At 39.3% G+C, this 14,132-nt stretch overlaps 1 protein-coding gene across 1 annotated transcript in view; it reads left to right on the forward strand.

Annotated features, from left to right (window-relative positions):
- LOC105915574 (cadherin-7) overlaps window positions 1-14,132 on the forward strand; it is a 149,490-nt gene that overhangs the window by 68,084 nt on the left and 67,274 nt on the right. Inside the window, exon 4 of the mRNA XM_036129314.1 lies at window positions 8,248-8,415. Coding sequence (XP_035985207.1) covers window positions 8,248-8,415 — 168 coding nt within the window. The remainder of the gene's footprint in view (window positions 1-8,247; window positions 8,416-14,132) is intronic.

Raw genomic sequence — 14,132 nt, forward strand, 5'->3', positions numbered from 1 at the left:
TACTTATTGGTTTTGAAAACCAGAGGAAAGTCTGCTTGAGATTTGTTTACTTTCCATACTTTCAAGATCTGTTCATATTCTGTCTGTAAAATATGACACAAGCACAGTGAAGCTAGAAACTTTCAAGGAAAATGGACAAATTATTTTATTTTCAGAGCTTTCAGTTTCTGTTGTCCATGCATAAAAAAAACAATGGATAAATTAGGGAAATCAACTCTGCAAAAAAGGTCCAAAGCTTTGTGAATACAGATAAACCCTGTAGCAAAGAAGACAGTTAAGTTCAAAGAAATACCTGCTCCTCGGTGCCCTCTTAGTGAAGAAGGAAAGATACAGAGATAAAAAAAGTCAAGAAAGTCAAGAAAGTTTAAGAAAGTGAAAAATAGATTTTTCACAGCTGAAATTTTAATGCGTCATCAATTCAAGACAGCATGCAGCGCAGCTGCATCTTCTGTTCATTTTGTTCATACAGGCCGCTATCATACCTTATGAATGCTATCAAATGACCCAGAGGGTAGGGCAAGTATTGTCTTGTTAATGTGTCATTTTTCCCTTTCATTCCTTGGGTGTCAAAAACACTTCCAAAAAAAGAAACACCTGCGCATCCTCCTTTATTCCAGAAATCTTCCTGCTTCTTGCTCCATTGTCAGCTGGAAGCATCACAGGGCTCTTAAATGCCTTAAACAAATGTTCATATCACAGGTAGAAAAATGGACAAGAGAGAAGACAAGGAGGTATAATGCAAAGGACCTTTTCATTATATATACATATATGTGCTTTAGAAAAGTATTTTAAGCTGGCCACATCTGCCATTAACTGTTTTTAACAACTATCACTGCATCCTATAAATTGCTGTGGAGGAATTTTGGCCCACACGTTTATGCAGAATTGTTTTAATTCGGCCACATTGGAGACGTTTTCCAGGATAAACTGCCTTTAATATCAGCTGCATTTAATTCTTCACTGGGCCACTCCAGAACTTCTCTTTTTTTAATCTTTCATTTTGGGTGTTGTAAAACCCAAGTGTGCTTGAGCTGAAGATCACAAACTGGTGTCCAGACATTCTTATTTAAGATTTCATCAATTAGGGCAACATGTCAGGGTTCTAAATTAGTACAGCAGTCGCACACTTTTACGCTTCAACCACCATGTTTGACTGTCAGTTTAATGTTCTCTTTCTGTAATGTGTGTGCTAACTGTGCAACAAACGTAACTGGACTGAACATCAGTCACACTTTTATCTAATCGATCCACAGAATACTATAACATCTGTTTTAATATCGTTGAGGTGACTGAACGATATTTTATTTCAGTCCAATAATGGCTTCAAATAGTTGTTTTTTATGAAGGAGCAGATGGATTTGAATGCCATAAGTAAATTGGTGTAAATATATATTAAACATCCTAAAGAGAGACCATAGGAGTGACATATGCAACAAAAATAAGACCCTAAGATGGATCCTTGAGGAACATAAATAAGAGGTGCTGCAGGTGAGGAATAAGTATTCATCTAAACTGAGAAGCACATATTTGTTAAGTAAGGCTTAAACCTCTGTACAGCAGTTCCTTTAATGTCCACACAATGCTCAAGCCCTCACAAAAGGATACTATGATTGATTTACAGTCCTGAACACGGCACTTAGGTATGAAAGCAACAGAACAGCAGGGGTTCCCAAATCAGCAGTTATGACAGGGAAACCAGAAAGCCTTAAGAGAGCAGCTTTAGTGCTGTGATACTTTTTCAAAACAAGACTGAAACCTTCCATAATTACAAGTGTCTTCTAAAAAGGTTTGAAGCTGGGAAAGAACCGTTTCTCCCAGAATTTTTAAAAGAAAAGCCAGTTTTGAATGTCAGTTTAATGTTCTCTTTCTGTAATGTGTGTGCTAACTGCGCAACAAACGTAACTGGACTGAACATCGGTCACACTTTTGTCTAATCAATCCACAGAATACTATAACATCTGTTTTATTATCGTTGAGGTGACTGAAGTTTGAGGTCATCCAGTATTTTATCTCAGTCCAATAATGGCTTCAAATAGTTGTTTTTTTATGAAGGAGCAGATTAACACAGAACATCATATGGCTCCTTGCTCTTTGCCATATCTGGGTAGGTTTCAAGGATATAGACACCCTTCAACAAATTTCCATGTCATAGTTAGATGACAAAAATAACATGCTTGTAGCTGACTAACTGAGGCCGACAGACCCTTATCATATGTCCAGATCTCCATCTGAGGTCAGGAGTTTGACAGGGCAGAAGGGTCTTTCTTCTTGATAAGTGGCTACACCACTAATCAAGCATATCTTTGTATATACATTTGTTTGATGATTTGAAAAAAAAGGAAAAAACATGAATCTGTAATTCCTTTTTTCACATCACTGTATGCTTTGGATGTCTAAAAGGCGCACTTGTGCGCCCTCGCTTAGCACAGAACATCGTATGGCTCCTTGCTCTTTGCCATATCTGGGTAGGTTTCAAGGATATAGACACCCTTCAACGAATTTCCATGTCATAGTTAGACAGATTTAAGAGAGCGAGAAGCCAATGAGGTGTAACTCAGAAAAAGCTCAATGTGGACAGGCAGTATATTTACATATATACTGCAGGGCTGAGTGCCTGAGGCGAAACAGGTGAGTGAAGATTAGAGCGCGGACAGGTGGCCACACAAGCGTGAAAGGGCAAGTGGGAGGGAAAGACGGGGGAGAGGAGAAAGAAATGAATATTACCGAGGCTGAGGCCTTAAAATCAGGTCAGCTTTTGTGAAAACATAACTTTCAAAAGGGAAAAGTTTGTGTTAGTCCAACGATAAGCAAAGTAGCTCGGTAGGCGGAAACTGAATATTGGTATCAAGGGAAATCCAACTTCACTGTTGAAATTGCACCAGGCGCTGGAAGAAGACGGAGGCGTGCTGCGCCGTATCTGCTTCAGGAGACTTGTGATCGGAGTCGTTCTGCTGCCGATGGATCTGATGTGTCTGTGCTCATCGGATCACAGCGTTGTCTCCCTGAGTGAAAGCTGTCCATCCGGGCCTGTTTTAATCTGATGTCGACCATCACCAGAGAAAGACTACATGAATATAAGGTCGATGCATGGGCCGACTGTCTTCAGATGGAATAAGTATCATGCTAGGAGCCTTTTAGAAATCTAACATTTCTAAATGGTGATGAGGGGAACAAAGGATTGTTTTGCCCTCATAAATGAATTAGTTACAGTTGTGACTCAATCTGAACATTGACTGTATGAAGCTATTTTAGAGAACCAGACAACAGAACAAACTTAGCATACATACGGGAGCAGCTAAAGATGCCAAACATTAAATTGATAACTTTCCAACTTTCTAGCCTCTGAGAATCCAGCAAACCATAGGGAGAGCTGCCATCCACACAGAACAGCGACACGCCTTCTAAGGATTGATCAGTCTACTCTAAGAATACACATCCAGGAGGTCTCAAAAGAGTCCAACACAACGTCCACGGCACCGCATGCCTCACTTGCTCCATTTAATTTCCGTGTTCATGATTGAAAAGTAAGAAGGAGACTGGGAAGGAATGTCATCCGTGGGAGAGTTCCAAGGTCGAAACAACAAGCAAGGTGTGCATTCTGTTACATCTGGTGGAAAAATAACAAACATGACCCAAAAAAACCCACAAGTGAGTGCACCTTTCAATGGCTGAAGAAAAAAATGGAAGTTTTGGTTTTGTGTAGTCAAAACCAAAACTTAAATCCATTTAAGGAGCTTTGACATGACCTTAAAAAGGCAATTTATTTCCAAAATCCTTCCATTGTGACTAAATGAAAACAATTCAACAAATAAAAATAGTCCAAAACTTTCTTACAATGATTTAAAAGACTCCTAACCGGTTACTGCTAATGATGTTGAAGCCAAGGGTAGCACAACCAGATATTAGGTTTAGGGGGCAATTTTTTTCCCTTAATAGATTAAAGAAACATTTGATAAATTGCATTTTAAATTTGTTCAGGTTTTATTTGTTCAGGTAAGAAACTGTTTGATAATCTGAAACTTTAAGCGACGATAATAAAAAAAGCAAATACTTTTTCACTGCACTGTAAATGCCATGCAAATTTCACTGCAAGGATCCAATGATAACATAACATTACTTAATGTCATTATCGTCACACATACTCTCCCTATGCACAAATGAAGATATATTTACCTGAGCAAAATTAATATCTGGAGAGGCTAACTTGGGGACAAGGGAATTGACCCATGTCATCTGAATAATTCAGCTGACAAATGTTTACCCACCTGTGGGCACTCATGAACTGCTCAAAGCACTGAAAGTTTAGACTTATTAAATTAATATCATTTGATACCGAGATATTTAAAAAACGATGTGTACAATTGCAAAATACAAAACCGCATGCATCATAAATAAACTCAAAACCGCATGCATCATAAATAAACTGCCTTTTCCTAAGTTACAGAATTTGAGATTTCACAAAATGTGCAGCTTTATTTTTTTATGTTCAGACCCATGCAAAGCATATTTTTAGATATGCTATCATATGCATGTGGCAAGGTATGAAACTGTGGGCAGCAGTTGGTTTAACTAAGGTTAAATCCCTCAAAAGCTGGTGGATTTCTGTGGTATGAGGACTGCCTGCTGGATTACACGTTGTACTTAAAAACACAGTATTAGAAGCAGGCTGGTCATTTTCCCGTTGGATAATTTGCAGGTTAAACTCCAGCTCTTCACGTCCACGTCTGCTCACAAATAAAACTGAACACAACACTGATTGCACTGTACTTATAGAGTGCCATTATATATGTTATGATGCAGTGACTTGATGCTCCTGAGGCAGGATCGATTTAGAATTGTCTTGTAATAGGCTTTATTAGGAATGAATAGGTTTAAATGGGATTATATTAGCATGCACAATTTAAACAGAAGGATCAGTCCAGGTTTAGCAGAAAAATACATGTTATTTGTAATATATGGGCACGCAAAGACGTCTGCTTTTATTCACATACTCTTTTATTAAATTGGATCCCATGCAATGTTTTATGTAATTTCAAGGATTAGAATTAGAAATTCATCAGGTTTCAGCTCTAAAACGGGGCCCTATTTTCATCTCCTTCATCAGACTGTGAACATGATAAAGTACAAAAATATGATTCATTTATTCAAGAACTGTGCGCTGCGGCTTTATGTGGTTCTTAATGAGTAATCTTCCATACTCTGTGGGAATCTTTAATAAGTGCCATTTAATGAATGAAACACGTTGTGTGGCAAATCATTAACTCTGAAAGCACCCCTGATTGCTTTTGAAGGATTACAACACTTTTCTTTGATTTAAATAGGCTGCGTTAATTTTTCTGGAATTATCTTTGTATTTAAGGGATAAAGTTTAGATTAGAAAAGCGCCATCAACAAAAATATTTTCCCCTTTAGTCATTTGGTGTGTTTACCACAGCTTGGCTCGGTGCTTTTGTGGCGGTGATGTCGAGGGGGCTCAGGTAAAAATCAGACAAATGGCGGTTATTAGATGCCAGCGTTGTCACATCTCTTATCTTTTTCCGATAGAGATCAATCGTGACAGCTGTAACAGACAGCTGATTCCTCCCCTGGCGGCCAAATTGTCCCCTTGCATGTTCCAACTTTTGTTACAGCGTCTGAGCATTTTCCTCATCATACATCCGACTACTAAACTGTTTGGATTGACAGCACTTTTCAAGCAGAGAACACACACCGATGACAGTAAAAGAGGCAACAGCCAACACAGACGTTCACTTTGACTGGGATAATTCTAAGAATTGCCAGCTGGAGGACTGATGTAAACCTTCTTTTCCAGTCTGAAGTGATATTTTCAGATTAGTTAGCTTTCAGACTGGAAAATTCAAGGACTTGAGTAGTAGTGCACTTGCCAACAACCGCTACAGGCGGAAAAACTTCAGGATCTGAAGTACAGCTTTACTCGGGTCCTGCTGTTTTTTTTCTAATGTCTTTAGCTCTGAGAGCAGTTAATCCTTTAATAAAAAACGTAAAACATGCAGAGTGCTTTTACAAAGCATCTGACCCCCCCACAGTTCTCGTGTTTTAGGTTGTCCTGCCAAGCTGTTTCAGATCATCAGACCATTTTTTTTGGATATCAGACAAGCCTTCCAAACCAGTCAGACTAAGAAGTGAAAGTAATTGCCTTTAAACCTATAGGCCAGTTTTACCGATCCTGAAGAATTGCAGCCTCAGACCATCTCTCTACCTATGTTTGAGGAGTGATGTTCTTTTTATGAAATGAGTTTTACACCAGATGTATAGTGAGGCTCACTTCCCAAAAAGTTCCACCCTTGTTTTGTCAGCCCACAGAATATTTTCTCAAAAGTGATCAGGACATTTTTTAGGACTTTTTTTTTCTTTTTTCTTTTTTTTTGACAAACTTCACCTTAGTAGTGGTTTTGGGCCTTGAACTCTCCTCTGGATGCCTTTGTCTTCTTTGCTCAGTTTCTTTCTTGGTCTTGAGTCATCAACTCTGACCTTAACTGTGGCCACTGAGGCCTGTGGTGCTTTAGATGTTGTTCTGAGTACTTTTGTGACTTCCTGGGTGAATCATAAATGTGCTTTATGAGTAAATATTCATGGGACACTTCACCAGTTTCCCTATTTCTCTATTTGTGGATACTGGCTCATACTGTGGTTTGCAGGAATCCCAAAAAGCCTTGGAAATGGCTTTGCAACCATTCCCAGACTGACGTGAGTCAATTCCTTTGTTGCTGAATTTCTTTACAATGGTGCATAATGAGTTGCTTCTTTTTTTTTAGATTTCTTTTAGCCTGTCTCATGTTTTCAGACAAGTTTGAGAGATGACTTGATTGTAAAGGTCAGACACTAATCAGGCTGTTCAAATTGTACTCAGTCTTCCAAAAATTTTTATTCATTGTTAACTAATGATTTAACAAGGTGCCTATTAGGGCCAGGTTGTGTTGAAGACTTTTTTTTTTAATCTTAGTCAATGAATCCACCCTTTGAAAAATGCTTTAGTGTTTAGCTTTGTCTGAAAAAAACATCACCTGAAGCATTTGTGACAAAAATGAGACGTAAAAATCTCAAGCAGCTTTGCTGCAGTGCTAATATCAGACTGCTTTTAAGATATTGTTTTCTTCAGTTAACACCCTGCTCTGTCTAAACTTTTAACAAATCCAAAAGAAAAGAATTACGAAAATAATCTACACAAAGATGAAGTCAAAACATTTTCTGTGCTAATGTGTTTAGTGTTTTTCTAAAATGTTAATGCCTCACTTAAAAAAAGCTAATATGTTGGCTAATAAAATATATATTTTCTTATATACAAATTATTTGTAATGAGTAATTTGAAGGTTTGAAATAAGTCCCTGAAAAAGCCTATGGCAGATGAAAAAGTGCAAATAACATACTGCACAAAAATTAACAGTTATTAGCTTTAATGAACAAAAGGGACGTTGGTATTCTGAAAGTCAATTGTGCCTTGTCAACCCTCCCAACGATCTTAATAAACTGCTTCATAATCCTTTTGAAGCTATCGTTGATCCTTTTGCTTGTGCACCTTTTTGCATCACACTTTTTCTTTCCACTTAACACAGAACAACCTGTGATAACATTTCGTAAATGGCCTGCACTTGCATAACTCTTTACCCAATCCAAGGATTTCAAAGCGCTTCACACTACAATCAGTCATTCACCCATTCATTCACACGCTGACGGTGGTGAGCTACATCGTAGCCACAGCTGTCCTGGAGCAGACCGGCAGAAGCGGGGCTGCCATACATCGGTGCCACTGGGTCCTCTAACCACCGACGGCAGGCAAAGCGGGTGAAGGGTTGCCCAAGGACACAACGACTGAGACAGCTGTTGTGGCTTAGCCTCACTGTTGATGGTATCAATGACTGTCGGTTGGACAACTCTCTGCAGTCTTTCCCATGAAAGAATGTGCTGGCTAAAATTCATGCATTAAAAATCACTTTTATCCTGGTTTTACAGACTATTCAAACAAAACAAAAATCAATGCTTGATATATATCAATCTATGTGAGCTATGTAACATAAGAGGTTCGCTTTTTGAATTGAATTGCAGAAATAAATTAACTTTTTTGATGATGTTCAAATTGATAAAATATTATAGTTAAAAACTCCAGAAAGAAATCCACAGACATGGATCCATTACAAGCCATAGAGGTATAGTGGGATAGGATTTGTGGCGAAAGACAGCTTTTCAACTCTGAGCCATCACTATAATCATCTTCTTCTCTCTCTCCAGGTGTCATAAGGACAGCTTTGCCCAACATGGACCGGGAGACGAGGGACCAGTACGTGCTGGTCATTCAGGCAAAAGACATGGTAGGACAAATGGGCGGCCTGTCCGGGACCACCTCTGTCACGGTCATGCTTACTGATGTCAACGACAACCCACCGCGGTTTGCTCACAGTAAGACCTTTTTCTGACTGCCTCCACAGTACTGATTGAGTTTGTACATGCCACGTTCTGCAGCTACTCAGCAATCAGAATAAAACCCCCACATTCTTTCTTCATTTTTTTTTCTCCTGGTTGAATACAGCTCTTAAGATCTATTATCACTGGAAGACTACTTGAACTAAGAGAATGGAATGAGGGCACTCGATGAACATAATGGTACAAAAAAGCTGGGACGTTTTTTTTGCTCAGATGAAAGAAACCACTTGAAAAATATTACTTTTCTCTATATTACTTTTCAGTAAAGAGAAGCAACAAGTATTTCTTCTGTCATTTTTGGTTGAATAAAGTTGCACAGAAAATAAATAAAGGGCACTTTCCAAAATTAATAATACTCTTGAAAACTTTTCACATTTCGCCAAGTTACAACCACATACTTGAATGTATTTTATTGAATTTAAGCTATATATACCAATACAAAGTAGCACCTGATTGCAAAGTATAAGAAAATGTATACATGATTTTTAATTAATTTTTTTAGCAAGAGTGTGGCGAGCATTTGTGTTCAATCCCACCCAAGTCAGTAGTTTGCAGAACCTGACTAGGCATAAACTATAGCTGCAATTATTTTGGAGTATTTCATTACCAGCTTTGCTCATCTAGCAAGATAAATGTTTGCCAATTATTTGCTAAAAAGTTCAGGCTCAGTTAGATTTTATATAGATACAGGCAGGATTATCAATTTTCAAGCCAACTTATTTTGAATTGGATCTCTGTCTGGACTTTGACTGGGCCATGCTAACACGAGTAATTGTGTTGATTTGGGTGGAGGTCCATCTCCTGGCATGTTTGGATCTGCACCACAGGCTTTCCATTTTCAGATCATGGTACTGCATTGTGCTCTGTGAGTTCTCCAAAGATCGGGATTTTTCTTTTTTAGAATTTATAGCTTTTAAGTTCTTGCTTTTCACATTAAAATCATTCAGTTAATTCATCTATTTAAAGTGGAATCGCAATGCTTTGCTTTGAATTCCCCATTTCCCCTTTTACCCATGTTCTGAGGCACGTCTGAGAGCAACTCCTTTTGGTGTGGTCTCTTTAAATCTAACAAATCTAACACCTGCCCCCCTCCAGATTGCAGAATTTTCCACTCCATTGCGTTTGGCCATTTCTGTAGTATACTAGGGCAAATTGTAATAAACAATGATGACTTATCCACTTGTAGCTTCGGCATCCATGACCATGAACTACAAAATCCCTCCAAGAAATAAAAATGGATTTGTGAGACTTAAGATGGAAGTCTATGACTTTTTTACCAGCTCCACAGCACATGCTGTTACATAATACTTAAAAAAAACATAATAGAAAGCAGAAAAACACTGAACTCATTGAAACATATGACCCAAACATAATATAAAAACATCTACACGCCACCTGGAAATATTACATTCAAATTCTCTGCATTCCTAGAAACTCCAACTGTACAACAAAATGTATTTAAAGGTGCAATATGCAATATTTAACCACGAGGTGGTGCTTGAGGACTGTCTGCGGACCAAAACAAGATGTGTGACAAATCACGCTTCTCTTTAACTCTGCTCTGGCTGCCTCCCAGCTCCTCCTTCCCCCCACGAGTCGCTTTCTATGGGCATATTTGTGAAGAACAAAAACATGGTAAAACAGCATCACTTTTCTGGGGAACATATCAAGTGAAGAATTAAGTAACTCATAACTTTATAATGCTGATAGCAAGATGACATTCCGATCTGCTGGGGTGATCTCCGCCATGTTGCTCCAACGCTCCGCTGCTCTGACGGTGGTATTTTAGGACAGGGAGAGATTAAGCCACGAGTGGCAGCTGTTCACATGCACGTGCATGCACGAGTGCACTTGTACGTACACGGCCCGGCCCAGCTATGTAAATAAGAGACAGGAGAACAACGCAGAGACCTGCAGTGGGACATCAGACCATAGTCCATCTGAAATATTACCTTTTAGTTCTTCAAATCACTTTTTTTAGTTCTATAAAAAATATAGACATTTTGCTTATTGCTCATTTAAGGGCTAAAGACGTGGATTTTACATGACACGTCCCCTTTAAGCGTGCTATAAATCTCTCCACAACTTTATCCATGACCTGTCAGCTGTTTCCCTTGGTTTTCAGAATGCAGTCTCTTCACTGATATTCTCTAACAAACCTCAAAAGGCCTTCGCAAAACAGCTGTATTCATACTGAGAGAAAATCATTCATAGCTGGACTCACCTTTCTAGTTAAGTGAACTCTGAAGGCAATAGGTTAATCTGGATTGTAATTAGTGGTAATTGTAATTCCAAAAAATGGCATAAGAAGGTGAAATAGATTAAAGTAATATTAATGCTTGATTTATCACCCATTAGATTAACTTTGTGCAACTACCTTGCATTTGTGTTTTCAGCAAGCATTTGGACTTGTACAGAAAAAAATGGAAAAGCTGCCTTCCTGAAAAGTATGTACCGCCCAACTTCCTTCTTCATCAAAGACGCTCGTTCCTTTTCCATTGGATACAAAGATCAATCAGTTTATTTTTTCTTTCATTTTGCCAGCCCTTTGCACAAGCTGCTAATGGCTTCCAGAAAAAGCTTTAGGATTCAAAGGCATGCAGTGCCTCTCATGATAATCCCGAAGCACCGGCAATCGGTTTACCGCTGATAGCCCGACTGCTGGTCCGGCTGGCGCGCAGTCACCACTGGACTGCCGTGAAGCCGAGTCAATTTGCCGGTCCCTGTGGGGAAAGAGAGATTCAAGTTTGCACGACAAGCCATCAGTGTCGTTTTAACCCAGTGCTGTCACACTGAGAAGAAAGAGACTTTAGAAGAATTCTGGGGGGTTTTGCTCCTGCTGCTGTGCTCACAGGGTCATGGGTCAGAATCGATATGCCATTATAGAGCTTCAGAGCAGATTGAATCCAGGAGCAATGCTTAGTTGGTGAAGTGGGGTTAGTTTTTTGAGAAGACTGTCTCAGGATAGGCTAGCATGGGAGGTGGGAGCAAGGGTAATGGGATAGGAGGAAAGTATTTTTTGGGGTCTTTTAAAGAGCTGCTTTTCCATGGCAAATTAAAAAGCCATTATAAAGATTACATGGTGGCAAACAATGTCAGGCAGATTAGCATTTAGACTGTGGCTGAGGGAGACACAGAGAAACACAGAAAGGTCTGGTAATGAGCTCTGCCATGGTGATTGGAGAGATTATGATTATGAATATGATTCCCTTCTTTATTCCTGTAGGAGTACTTTAAATTCAGGGGGTCAAACAAAAGCGTGGAGAACACAATAGAGAGTTTCTGGAGTAATAGATTCCTTGAGTGGACATTTCATCCAATGAAACGTAACAAAGGGATTTAAAGGCGACTCCTGTTGTTCCTTTCTTCTTGCCTGGACAGCTTCTAAGAGAAGAGGTTTTTCATTTGGCTTCATCCATTTTCCTAAAAGTAAAACTTCTGGAACACTATAAAGTGAAATTGGCCTTGCTGTTCTAATAGGATGATTTCCTTTTTGCCTTTTCTGCTGTCTTTTCTACAAAATTCTAGCATTCTGTAACAGCTTTGCAAACCGTTTTAGCCTTTTTTAAACAACACATGGACATTTCAAGTTTTTTTCCTTAATTACAGATCTTAAGCTCATTAAATGCTTATTAAAGTGTTGTTGCTTGCTTATTTCCTGTGGTCCCTAGCTGTGCTAACACTAGCCCTTTTAGAAACATGTGGAGATTTAGTTTCATCTTTTGTTTTATTTTTTTCCCTGTCCCTTGCCTGAAAAAAAGTCTACAGGTCATAACCAATCCAGTGAGTCACTGTCTCAATTATTTCCCAGCCTGCTTCTATCAATCTTTTTACATATATTTAAAACTATAAATTATGGATCTGGTCAGCTGGACTGAATGGAAGAGGACTGGGTGAAAGAGAGCCCATGTGCCAGACAGGACATGTGCAGCTAAACACATAGTGGGAGGAGGATCATGCTTCTGTCCATTTTGTCAGTCGAGGATCTTAAAAATGTTTAAATTTGGATTTATGAAAACAGGATGTCGTCAGTTGTTTCGGCCCATATCAGGTCTGCCTGAACCATATGAGGGATATGTCTGCTACCAGCACTCAGACTGAAATGCTGTGTAAGCAGAACTGCAGGCCAGCTGCAATTTCTGAACTTGCTGTCAGGATGGGAATGATCTTGGAGAAAGTTGCAAGCTGGACCCTGGCAGAATGACCACAATTTTGGCTGTTTTGGAATCGCCATTCAGAAGAACCAGCAAGACTTTTAAGGCAGACAGAAAAACAATGTAATGATTACAAGTACGGACCCAATGCTCAAACTGGACACAGAGTTACATTTTAAAAGGTTTATTGAAGAGGATGAGTAGTAGCAGGTGAGGCAGGCAAGCAGAACCAGACTGACCAGGTGTTGCAGGCTGTGACAGACTTAAACCAGAGATGAAGACAGGGGCTGACCAGAACAGGCAGAGCGAGCGGCTGGTACTCACAGGGAAATGGGCAGACTTGTGCAATAAGCAGACACATGAAACTTTCATCAGCGAGGGCTGAAAATGCATATGAAGCAGAAGAGGCCAGCTGGCTAAGCACACAGGAACTGGTAGAGGCAGATCACATCACACATGGCAAGACGCTCTGGTAGTGTTGAGTCGGCTGAGGCAGGTTTATATAGACAGAGACCAGGTGAGAAGAGTTGGCAGTAATTACTGGCAGCAGGTGGAGCTGATCTGGGCTAATTGAGTGGTGACTGCAGACTGAGGAGAGGACTGAGCTGATTGGGTGGTGACAGATGGCTGTTGGCTGAAGGGAGTGGAAACTGATTAGTCCAGAAAAGTCCAGAACAAAGCAAACACAAACCTAAGTTGTGACAAACAAGAGTCTGCCTGCCCAAAACTAATTCTATTATCAGAATTTGGCCTCCCCGTCGGCCTTGAAAGGCAAATAATCTTAATTTCTCCCAGAGGTCATGTAAAGAAGACGCTCTGTGACATCTGTGACCTGAACAGAGAGCCACTGTACTGCCTGATAACGTTTACAGACTTACACACACAGACGCGTGCACACACACACACACATGATTACACTAAAATACACAGGCACACAAACACACACACACACACACACACACTGCCTCTACTGTGCTTTGTCCCTTACTCTGCTGCTTTCTGGTTTAGCTGTAGTGTCTTAAAGGTCAGATCAAAGACCCCAAGCTTTAGCAGTATGAATATAAACAATTAACCTTAGAATGTTTAGTAATGAAGCACGTCCCAGTGAAACTTTATTATGAATAGAAATAATTCTCCCGTTTTAGCTGTGGTTTAGAAAGGTCAGATCAGAGACCTTAAGTTGTAGCTTTGAGGAATGTATGAATAGAAAAAATCATGCTTTGAATTTTTAATCAAGATTGTTCCAGTGAAACAATGAAACAAAAGAAGTTATTCTAGTTGTAGCTTTGGATGAAATTACTTTTGATCGAATATCCCCAAGAATATACTTAGTTTTTTCTTACTATTAATAGAAACAATTAAGTCTTTATTTATGTTTGAAATGTAGGAAAGAAGTCTAGTCAAGGATTTACTTTGTTTTGCCTATGTCTACTGTTTTTCTGTTCATGTACAGCACTTTGAAACGTCTTGTTACTGAAAAGTTCTATATAAATAAGCTTGCCTTGCCTTATACCAATGATAACTCTAGCTTGTATTTAA

Source organism: Fundulus heteroclitus, unplaced genomic scaffold, assembly GCF_011125445.2.
Source record: "Fundulus heteroclitus isolate FHET01 unplaced genomic scaffold, MU-UCD_Fhet_4.1 scaffold_155, whole genome shotgun sequence".
Classification (NCBI taxonomy): Eukaryota; Metazoa; Chordata; class Actinopteri; order Cyprinodontiformes; family Fundulidae; genus Fundulus; species Fundulus heteroclitus.